General features: G+C 36.3%; 1 protein-coding gene across 1 annotated transcript in view; it reads left to right on the forward strand.

Moving 5' to 3' along the window:
* The window catches only part of LOC110463711 (adenylate cyclase type 5-like), a 92235-nt gene that overhangs the window by 10727 nt on the left and 69717 nt on the right, over nucleotides 1-11791 (forward strand). Inside the window, exon 2 of the mRNA XM_021518517.1 lies at nucleotides 8594-9474. Within this exon, the coding sequence (XP_021374192.1) occupies nucleotides 8677-9474 (798 nt within the window). The 5' untranslated portion in view covers nucleotides 8594-8676. The remainder of the gene's footprint in view (nucleotides 1-8593; nucleotides 9475-11791) is intronic.

Raw genomic sequence — 11791 nt, forward strand, 5'->3', positions numbered from 1 at the left:
GAAAATGCACCATGTGGAGTAATTTCGAATAAGTTGCACCAAAATATGTATATGATATACATATACTTGCTAATGATTGACATTTAATTCAATGAATTCATTAAAATTAGCTCCGGGCTGTCATGTAACTTGCTGTGATGTTTAACTAAAATCATGTCGCAGAAATCGTGAATATATTTCTGTATAAACTATATCAATGAAGACAAAGGATATACATGTACGTGGAGCCAAGATGGATGAATTCAGGTTTGAAAAATGCCTTTGATTGTTGCCTAGAAATATAAACTTATAAAAGTGTTCTATTGTTTAGGTACATATATTGAATGACCTATCTCAAAATTTCGAGAATAACACGCAAAGGCAAAAGGTCAGCTGATGTTTCTGTATTTTTCTTATAAATGGTTTAAATTTAAAATGAGGTAATAGGACAAAGTTATTGTTAAAAGTTAACCCTTTAAGTCACTTCCCCCACAGGGGTTTCGTTACAAAATACACATACCGTTTTGATACTGATATAGGTCACGGTCTTCATAAACATACATGTGCTGTGACCTATATCAGTATAGTATATGTACATGTGTATTAGACATTTGTAACGAACCCCTGTGCTTCTAGCGTGCTGTGTATGCCCTCGAAATATAGCTAGCTGCCTATATCCAAAGACGTCTTTTATCACCTCCGAAATATTAAGTTTTACGTTTATTATCAGTAAATTCTTTCATCGATAAGTCTAAATCTAAATAAATTTCACGGGATAAAAAGTCAGTCATATTTGACAATGATGTATCATACGATCAGATACTTACCTGATGCTGCTTGACATGAACAGATATGCTTGCGACATCATCACATGTATGCATTCGTTTTCTATTGTTTTAGTCATGGTTGTTACACTGTGTACTGATCTGTCAAATCAGTGTCACATTCTCGGTCTCTCATCACCTAGGTAAACAACATGGTTATCGATACCGGAAACTTGTCTGTTAGGTCACACGCAAGCGCAGTACAGGTAAATTGGCTCCAGCGAGAGGGTTACAAGTCGTCACGGTTCGGTGCACAAATACAAGAGGTGGACAATACATACGCTAGACGAGAGCGGTGTTGCCAATCCCTGTTATCTAAGTCCGTGGTAAAACTTAAGTTTAAAGTTAATGGTATTTATGAATGCAGGTGTGAAATGTGACTTAAATGTTGACAAAACATCATGTACAGGAGATATGAACATATTGCCAGTTAGAAAATAGCAGCTAGGAGACACTGCTTTGGTAAAATAGCAGGAGAAATTGACCTGGGACAATAGCAGGGGGCACTTCCCTGGTAAAATAGCAGGGGGCACTGCCCTGGTAAAATAGCAGGGGGCACTGCCATGGTAAAATAACAGGGGGCACTGCCATGGTAAAATAGCTGGGGCCACTGACCTGGAAAAATACCAGGAGCTATAGACCCTGCCCTGGGACAATATTAGGGGGCACTCAACTTGTAAAATAGCTGAGGGCAGAGGTACTCTTGGACCTATTGAAAATGCTCTGACTGCATGCAGGGACAATATGAAGCCTAGGATTCTTCTCTGGGTCACCTATCATGATACATCTGGGTCACCTACCATGATACATCTGGTAGTGACTATGCTGACTCTACTAGCTACTTTGCAATAACTCTTTTGACAATCGGACTAAACATTTACTGGTCATTAATAGACCTTTCTGCTTTTAACATGTAATGATCAACTAAAGGTGACAGATTGTTAATTTATCATCTGGTAGCACAAAGGGCTTTGGACTTGCATTGTAAGGCATTAAATTCTGTAAATTGGCACTAGACATAAATTCCAGATGGCAATTTAGACATTGCCTAGAGACTTGGGGTCTTAAAAGCCGAAACTACCTGCAGTATATCGGGGCACCTGGTTTGATTAGTGCTAGCTATATATAGTGAGCTTATTCAATAGTGCTGTGTGCCTTGTCGTCAATTTTTCCTCTAAAAAACTTCTTCAACAGAACCATAAGGACTAGATTTATAATAAATAACTTTCTATATAGCTTGCATTTTTAAATTTATTAAAAATCCAATTTTAATGTGTTTTCACCTTTAAAAAAAATGAAAGTGCTTAATTAACTTACTAACTTTACACTGGAATTGACTAAATACATCATGCTGATGCAGCTTTACATGTGTTATGCATTTTCTAGTAACATTTAGGAAATCATATTTTGAGACTGTTTAATGTAAACATTTCTGTATGATTGCTGCCAGTGAGCTTTGCAATCATTGATTTAACTTGTTAATGTATAAATATCCATATTCCATTATTTACTTCCGTGTGTCAATAACGAACCTAATGATACACCTGGGTCCTGGATAACGGCAAATTACAGGCTAAGCAAAAATATACCTGTGTTTCTTGTTATGTTTGTGAAACAAAAGGGTCCTCCTATGATTTACATTAATCCCCCACTGCTTTTGTGAAAATATTCATCCTTCTGTGCGTCACATTGTCTGGGGCATATCTCATACATTTTGTTACTTTCAATTGTAAAATTTTGAAGACAAGATGTATACTAAAATTTAAGGACTTATTTGTATACATGTATCCCACAATATGAAATTACATTTTATGTAGACCCCCTCCCAGACCTGATCAATCAATGATTAATAGTTACTTTAAACTATAAAGCAGAGGTTTAATGTCTTTAGATCACAGCTGGACTCCCCATAAAGGATTGAAGAGGAGAACAAAAAAAAAAGATTTTCAAAGCTCGATCGATCCAGCCACACTGAATTGTCTATAATGTCTCACACAGCTGGTTGAAGTTGCACACCTTTTTCTTTCATAACTCACCTTTATTATCCTTAAATTCTAACACCTTGTGCCCCCCTCCCCAACCTACCCGTCCACCCACATCCAGCTCCTTTTAGCCAATATTTTAAGTGCCCATGACGCTTAAATTACAGAATGATTGCAAAGGTTATAAATTAAAGCGATCAGATATTGTAAAAGTGCTTATTTTAACGGACTCAAAATTTAGCAGTTTGATATAATTTTGACAGTTAACCCTTTCACCCCTATGTAACTTTAAAAGACTCTGCCATGCATTGATATGGATGAGTCCATTGTGGTCTACAGTGGTGAAAGGGTTAAGGGCATTGATGAATTGGCGCACTCACAACATATGCAACAGGAAAGTGTATACAGAATCTTCAATTAGTGCAGTCATAATTTAGTGCAATATTCAAAATGCAAAAGCACTAAAGTTTGAATATCACTAAACATTCAAAATAAAGGGAGAAACAGGTAATTTATATAGATATATATATATATATATATATACAATGTAGGCGGTATATCACTCTTTTATACACTACTACACTTTCACAGCATAATTAATTAATGACTTCCTCATGCAAATAACTCACAGTGAATAATTAAGCAAAGTTTTCAGAATAAGATATTTTACCCACATTTCCTGAGGCAGGAATTCTGGATATGTTCATCACATAACTTTCCTAACCATGATGGCAATTTCTCCGTGATGGATTATTACGATATATAAATGACCCGATTCTATCTTTCAAATTTATTACCCAATAATCTACAAAGGTCTTTTTGAAAATTGCTTAACATAGATATTAAATTTGACAGATTAAAATGTGTTATCAGGCTTATTAATAAATATATTTCCGTTTCCTGTTACACTAAATATATACATTTAGGTAAGTATTATCACTGAACATAGCATGTTTCTAATGCAAATTCATTCTTTAAGGATCCTTGTACCAAATTGACTGCCAATTGGAACTGTATAACTATTCATTGTTGACTCTCAGGCATAAATTTAATATATCATTTATAAATAATAAACAATGCCTTGTGAAATTCTTCAGAAAATATCATAAAGATTTAAATAGAAAAATAAACAATTGTTCTAAGAGTAAAAATACAAATTAAGGGGCCGGACCAGGATTTGATTACCCTTGCATTGACCTCTGATCTTTAAACTGTCTCTGTTAATCCAATTTACCTACCTGGTCAACCATAGTACCCTATGACCCAGTAGCACAACAGTTACTGGTTAGTGTGGTTACTCGTGTAAGTCAGTGAGGCGACGAGGGTCCAATCAGGAACAATTAAATACTTATCACCAGAGTTAAACTTTTGTCCCCTCCTATGTCCTACTCGATCATCCCAAATTTCTTTCACTCCCATCTCTATTCTGATCCTACTCAGACCTTTCTATTTCACCCTACCCCTTTAACTTATTCACCCCTGAAGACACATTTGAACTCTTCCAATTCAAATGTTGAAATAGTCCATTATGAAATCACAGGGGTGAATGAGTTAATCAATTGAATTCCTGACTCTGTTCATATCCCTGCTGCCCCTTTCTACCCATCTGATCATGCCCCTCTCAATCTTGTCCTTGCTGTGACAGGACCAACTGCCCTTAACTTCACTCACAGCCTGTTAATGTATTGTAATATAGTCTAGCTATGCTGAAAATTGATCAACCTGCCATGAATACAAGCTCAATCATCAATAATCTATATCTGTTGTACTTTACCTGAATGTTCTATATTAATTGTGACATTAATTATCTACCTGTGTATTATATTATTGAGCAATCTAATTGACCTATTGTGATAGGACATCATTACCGTATATTTAATAGATAACCTGATATTATTTGCAATGTGTTTGACTTTTTCATTTCGACTTGATTATGAGGTACGCATTAGCTACCATGGTTACAAAAACATTACGAACCTCAGTTTACTGCATGTTTAATATACATACATATAGTGTACTATTCTCTAATATAGTATAATTATCACTTTTAACCTGTAATCTTTTATAGGTTGTATGTCTGCCTATAACTGGACGTGATAATGGTTATAGCCAGCTGTTACATCGCCTACGTAGGCCTAAAACGTGTGACCTCACTCTGTTGTTTTCTCCATTACAACCATGTATGCTGTATAGATGTCCAGGGGGTAGACACTTTCCACTTTCTGTTTTTCACTGTAACAGTCATTCAATTGAATATTAAATAAACTTAACACAATTTTTTAATTATTTTAGAATGGCCAGAATCATTATTAAATAATTAGTGTTTGTTTGTTTGTTTGTTTGATATTGTTTAACGTCCTATTAACAGCTAAGTTCATTTAAGGATGGCCTCCCCTGTGTGCAAGATGCATGCGTGTAGTGTATGTGTGTGTATTTTGGGAGGCTGCGATATGTTCGTGTTTGTCTCCTTGTGATAGCGCGGAACTGATGCCGACTTTATAGTGCTACCTCACTGAAACATACTCAGCAGGACGCCCCACCCGGTCACATTATACTGACAACGGGCGAACCAGTCGTCCCACTCCTAATTTTCTGAGCGTTAAATATAAGCAGGAGTATAAACTACCATTTTTAAAGACTTTGGTATGTCTCGGCCAGGGGACAGAACCCAAAGCCTTCCTCACAGGGGCGAACGCTCAACAAATGGCCAAAAGTGAGGCATTGTCAAGGGAGACATTAGGAAGAAGAAAGTTATTTATAAAGGTGAGAAGAGATAATAAGGTCCCAAATTTAGTCGCCTCTTACGATCATGCAATTTGGGGCAGCAGGTACAATTCTTACGCCCTACCTGCAGGGTGGAATAATTAGTGTTGCCAGGGTTGGAGGCATATAGGCTATTCCAATTCTGTTCTTATGTATTTTTTATCCTTTTTATAATCATATAAGCTTACAAATAAAAGGGTCTGGCCCTCCTAGGGGCTAAGAGTTGGCCAGTAACATGTAAAAAGGAGTCAGAATTGAAGTTTTTATTTAAATGACATCTCTTCCAGAACTGCTGGGCAGGTTTTAACCAAATTGTAGAAGTAGTCAATTCTTCGAGCCCATTGGGATAAAAAAAAGGAGTATGAAAGGGCTTAGACCCTCTTGGTGCTATCTTCTTGTACTACTCAGCAGATTTCAACTTTATTTCCCAAATAACCAGGTGATTGATTCGGGTGAGTGATCCTTAGGCCAGGCCTCTTGTTTCTGGTGTTGATCTGGAACCAGATGTTTATCATAAACCTGCATGATTATAGCTTAACTTCAATATAGCATGCAACTTTAATCCAGTATATCATTAACACATTTACCCCTAAAGACACATTTGCATGAGCTCTCCCAATTCAAATGTTGGAATAGTTCATCATGAAATTTCTGGGGTATATGAGTTAAGCTTGTGTTTGTGGGTGCCAAACCTCTAACAAAAACTTTAAATATTTAGGGTCCCAATATAACTCAATTTGCTACAGTATAATCATGATATAAGGACACAAATCTTAAAATACAGTAGTATTGTCCCCATTTTAATTCATAGCATCTAAAACTAAAATCACAATACAAAATGATGATTTTAAGATGTTTTTGGGCGTAATCTTCACAAGCGGTGTTTCTCTGCTGTAGATTGGTGATAACAGGAACATTCAAAGTGAGGCGGAGTTACGCATTGACTTTTCAGGGTCAGGCTATTGTTTGTGATGTCACTAATGATCAATTTCATGACATGTCGGGTCATTTGGGGTCATTGACGTCTTTAACAATTACCATCTGGGCTTCATATGCAAATGACAAGTTTATAGACAGCACATATTGGTTATACTATCGCAAATTATTTTGATTGACCAATTAAATGCAATGTTACATCTCAAATGATTTAGAATGTATAATTTCAGGGAGCACTCACTGGTGAAAGTATTGATTGCAATTGATAGCATTTGATTTAGTGTTACTTATAGTTGTATATATAATAAACATGAAGATCAGTCATAAAGATATTTTAGGGATTTGCTAAACTGTTTTAATTTAAATTGGAAACAGTGTATGAAGTGCTCATATTACTTCAATAATCGATAGATAAATAAATGTAATTAAAATGTATGTAATCTGTCTGTAGGCCTAGATATCTTATCCATGGAATTGAATTACATACATATCAAAAAGAATGGAAACATATCTACAACATTCCCCCTGCTGCATGGGCAAACCCATATCCATGTCCTCATAAAGATAAATAGGCAAATATAAATCCTAGCTGCACTATCCTTGCTTCCCATTAAACTGCTGGTAAATATAAACTTTATTGAGTTATTCTTCCCTAACTGTATTTCCAGCTAAATGAAAAAATAACAGTTGGTAAGGAAATTCACTTCTTGGTAGGCGAAGATTTAGATGTCTGCATGCTTACGCATATCAAATATACTGATTTTCCATTCACTTGTGTGGCAAAACATGTAAGTACAGTACAGGTGAAAATTTAGCTGTACCATACATGTTTTAACCTCAGATAAAGTTGAATTTTAAAGATGTAAATTTAATTCTTTGCATTCACATGTGCATGTGTAAATTAGAGTGAAACCTGTTATTTTTAACTGAAGTTTATCGCAGAACGACTCTCTGATATACAGTGACTTCTATATAACCTCACCCAGGTGACGAATCGCGGGAGACAGACAGTTTGTTCAAAGGGTTCTATTGACTCAATGGTAGTCTAAGTTCATTGACATTTTATAGGTAAGTTTGTTATAACCCCTGCAACTCTTCCTTAACCGTGGGTTGCATTTTTTTGTAACTTTACCAAGTGAAAGTACATCATATGTAGATACGCATTATAAGAAATGCATTTACGATTTGGAGTTATGGGCCTTGAAAGTTTAATTCCTGCAACAGGACCATTGTAAGCACCAGCTGGAGGTAAATCTTTGTGAGCGTGCTCACATTTTCTCTTTACAATAATGATAATAATAATTCAAGGTTCTTATATACGGCTTTATCAGAACCTAGTTTGTAGGTCGTCTAAAAGCGGTTAACAAATTATTATTCGTGGTTATAGGGCCTTTGCAACCAGCCAATATCTTTCTCAACTCCCTCGGGAGCATACAGCCGGTGCTGCCATTTCGGCGCTCACAGCTAGCATTCGACAATATTCTAGCACTGCCCAACCACGTACTCATTTACAGCTGAGTAGACTAGAACAAGCAGAGTAAAGTATCTTGCTCAAGGATACAACACAGTGCGGTGACATGACCCGAGTCCACAACCCTTCGGTCACTAGCCTGGCGTCCTACCACTAGCTATAGACTACTGTGCCTCATAAAGTCTCATAGTGATTAAAGGTTATACATATGTATTTTGTCTGCTGGTAATCATTTTGTTCGGCATATATATTTTATGTTTGTGCTTATAATACATCCTTTCAACAGCTATTGGTCATTTAAGAATGACCTAGATTTTGGTGGTGGAGGAAGACGGGAATACCTGGAGAAAAAACCACCAACCTGGGGCCAGTCCCTTTGTTTTTTCTATATTGCTTAACATATATATTTCATGGTTTTCCCATTACCTACCTTATATATTTCACTAGTATGGCAGTGTGTTCTGATATTTTAACTTGGGCTTTGCATTTGTGAAATATATCAGTTTTCTGCGTACTTTTGGAACATATATAGTATTCGTTTGAAAACCATTAAAAATGTTGATTAGGATGACTGCAATTCAAGCAAGTTGTAAAATAGTGAGAGTTTTACTAATTAATTACTGACTGTATATTTCCAGAATGGGGTAGAAGAAACATGTTATGCCGGGAGAAAATGACTCTACACCCATGAGGCCATAAATGTATCTATTTATCTATCATCATGGCCAAAACACCTCGCAGCAGTAAGGTTCTGCCACAAAACATGGCAGTTCCCATTTCAAATATCCAGGAAAATGGCAATGTCTTCCTAGTTGGAAACAAAAATGGTGACATCAAAATGACTTCCCCTGGCAGCTCGAGGCCAGGAACAGCCAATTCAGGCACACGCAAATCAGCCTGGGATCGAGCACGGGAGAAGTACAAGGAGCAACAGGAACAAGTGAAACATTTGTCGAAGGTGACGCCAATCGTTGGGGACGACAGCGTAACTAGCAAACAGCACCTCGACCTCACAACTATCGCCAGTGTTTTCAAATCAAAAAGATTCAAAGACATCCAACTAGAATGGTTGTTTCAGAGATATTTCTTCAAATTAAATCAGACGAACTTATCAATATTAATGGCCCTTTTCTGTGTAACATGTGTCCTGTCTATAATTTCTTACTACATAGGTGGCGCCACATTACCGGCAAGGGGTGTTAACCTTGGGATTGCTCTTGTAACGTTTGTAGTGCTGGAGATTGTGTGTAACCGGGGGACGTTTTTTCAGCAGCAGATGGTTGTGATTTGCTATATAACCCTAGTGTTGCTTTGTGAGTTTGTAGTCCTTATGTGCCTAGACACGGATCCTTCGTCTGCCACCGATTCCGCGTGGAGCACTGTCATCTTTATCTACATGCTTTACACACTTCTGCCAATCAGAATGAGGCTGGCTGTCATCAGCGGAATGGGAATGTCTGTGCTGCAGATTGTCTGCTCAATAGGGAAAAATTACTCCGATGTCTTTCTGTGGAAACAGGTAAGATAATGACATGCGAAATTATCATTATAAAAAAGCTCCTTTAAAGGTATAACACATTATACTTGTGATTTGTGTGAGAGGTATCGCCCTTTGAAATGTTTCGTATCGGCGTGAATTGATGATTCGTAATCACTTAATTTTCATAAGGCAATGATCATGGTCTATTGACAAATTTGGCTCATTAACCACAATTCGTAAAATCTATTTACCTGACTGTTTGTACCTCTACCTGAAAAAGTTACGATAATTATTTTCATTTGTTGTATCAACGCCTAATTGTTGTATGTAAGTACCTCTTTGGATGGCAGATTAATTAACTTGTATTGAAATTGAGTCTCATGTGGGACTATATAGCTGTACATAGTTATGGTCCTTTGTTCAATATGCTTAACATTAATATTGGCTGTAGCGTTATGTACTTTTCGCCGACAATTTCAAAATTTTCTGTGAAAATAACTCACGGGATGGCCAAGTGTTGTGTACCAAAATCAGGTACCATAATTATATTTAAATGTTCGCCTACACTTTGCGCCCTCACCTATAGTGCGCAGCTACTTTTTGGGTGAATGTTTTTTTAAATATGTGTTGAGTACGTATACATAAGAGGAGATATAGATCTGCTGTCACCTGACATGGGCAGAGCAGGTAAAAGCTGAAATCACAAGTGTTTGGTCTTTTTTATGTCTTGCTATTTCGGCTGTAATAATAAGAGAATGAACGATTATTCAAGTGGTTACCTGTGGTCTTTTTTTTGTGAAAATGTATTTGCACAGATTTTAGGATAAGGTCAGAGGTCAATTGATGCTATTCAGTAGAGGTTCAAGTTGTACTTTTTGCCAAGGGATACTTGTTATGGAATATCAATGGGAAGACTTGTTAATATTCAATGTCAATGGGAAGACTTGTTAATATTCAATGTCAATGGGAAGACTTGTTAATATTCAATGTCAATGGGAAGACTTATGGTATTATTCTATGTTAATGGGAAGACTTATATCATGGTAATATTCTATGTCAATGGGAAGACTTATGGTAATATTCTATGCCAATGGGAAGACTGATGGTAATATTCTATGTCAATGGGAAGACTAATGTTAATATTCTATGTCAATAATGTTAATATTCTATGCCAATGGGAAGACTAATGTTAATATTCTATGCCAATGGGAAGACTAATGTTAATATTGTTTGTCAATTGGAAGACTAATGCTGATATTCTATGTCAATTGGAAGACTTGTTAGTATTCTATGTCAATGGGAAGACTTGTTAATATTGTTTGTCAATTGGAAGACTAATGTTCATATTCTATGTCAATGGGAAGATTAATGGTAATATTCTGTGTCAATGGGAAGACTAATGCTAATATTCTTTGTCAATGGGAAGTCTAATGTTAATATTCTATGTCAATGGAAAGACTAATGGTAATATTCTGTGTCAATGGGAAGAAAAAAATGACATTCTCATCTGATTCCTTAAAATTTCATAAGAATCCAACCAGTCACAAATTCCAATAATACATTTTGATAAATGTCAACGGGAAGACTTGCTTATATTCAATGCTATGGCAATGGGAGGAATTGTTCATTTTCAATGTAAAATGAAAGACTTGTTCATACAATAATATTCAATTATACATAATTAATGTAAAGCCATTTTGAATAGCAAATCTCAATGCCAGATGAAAAGATTTTTTAGCCCACCATCATCTGATGGTGGGCTATTCAAATCGCCCTGCGTCCATGGTCCGTGGTCCGTCCTTAAACAGTTCTTGTTATGGCTATATTTCTTAGGAAGTACCAGAGGGATCTTTCTCAAATTTTATATGTGCATGTAGGTTTGATAGTGAAGATTGTGCTATCACTATTTCTCAGGAAGTACCAGAGGGATCTTTCTCAAATTTTATATGTACATGTAGGTTTGATAGTGAAGATTGTGCTACAGTACATTTCACTTAATATCATGTCTGTTAATGTCACTTTTCGGTTATTATAATGTTTTTTTGATGCACCGTTTTTCCTGCTATATAATCTATGCAATTCAATTCTTTTATTATCACCTGATTTTATGTCGATTTCTCTTAATATCACTTTATTTTGGCCACTGTCCCAAAAAAAATACAGGTAAATGGTGGTAATGATTCATGATAAATGCCCTGGGGACCTTCTGTCACACCCTGGACGCATTATGTAAACAATGCCTTGGCCTAACAGGGTATTTTTTACACCTGGCTGACTGTCAAACAATAGGTTACACCTGGCTGACTGTTAAACAATAGGTTGACTTACATACTTGTTAACATGATATTCACCTGTG

Source organism: Mizuhopecten yessoensis, unplaced genomic scaffold (assembly GCF_002113885.1).
Source record: "Mizuhopecten yessoensis strain PY_sf001 unplaced genomic scaffold, ASM211388v2 scaffold10921, whole genome shotgun sequence".
In the NCBI taxonomy this organism is placed as follows: Eukaryota; Metazoa; Mollusca; class Bivalvia; order Pectinida; family Pectinidae; genus Mizuhopecten; species Mizuhopecten yessoensis.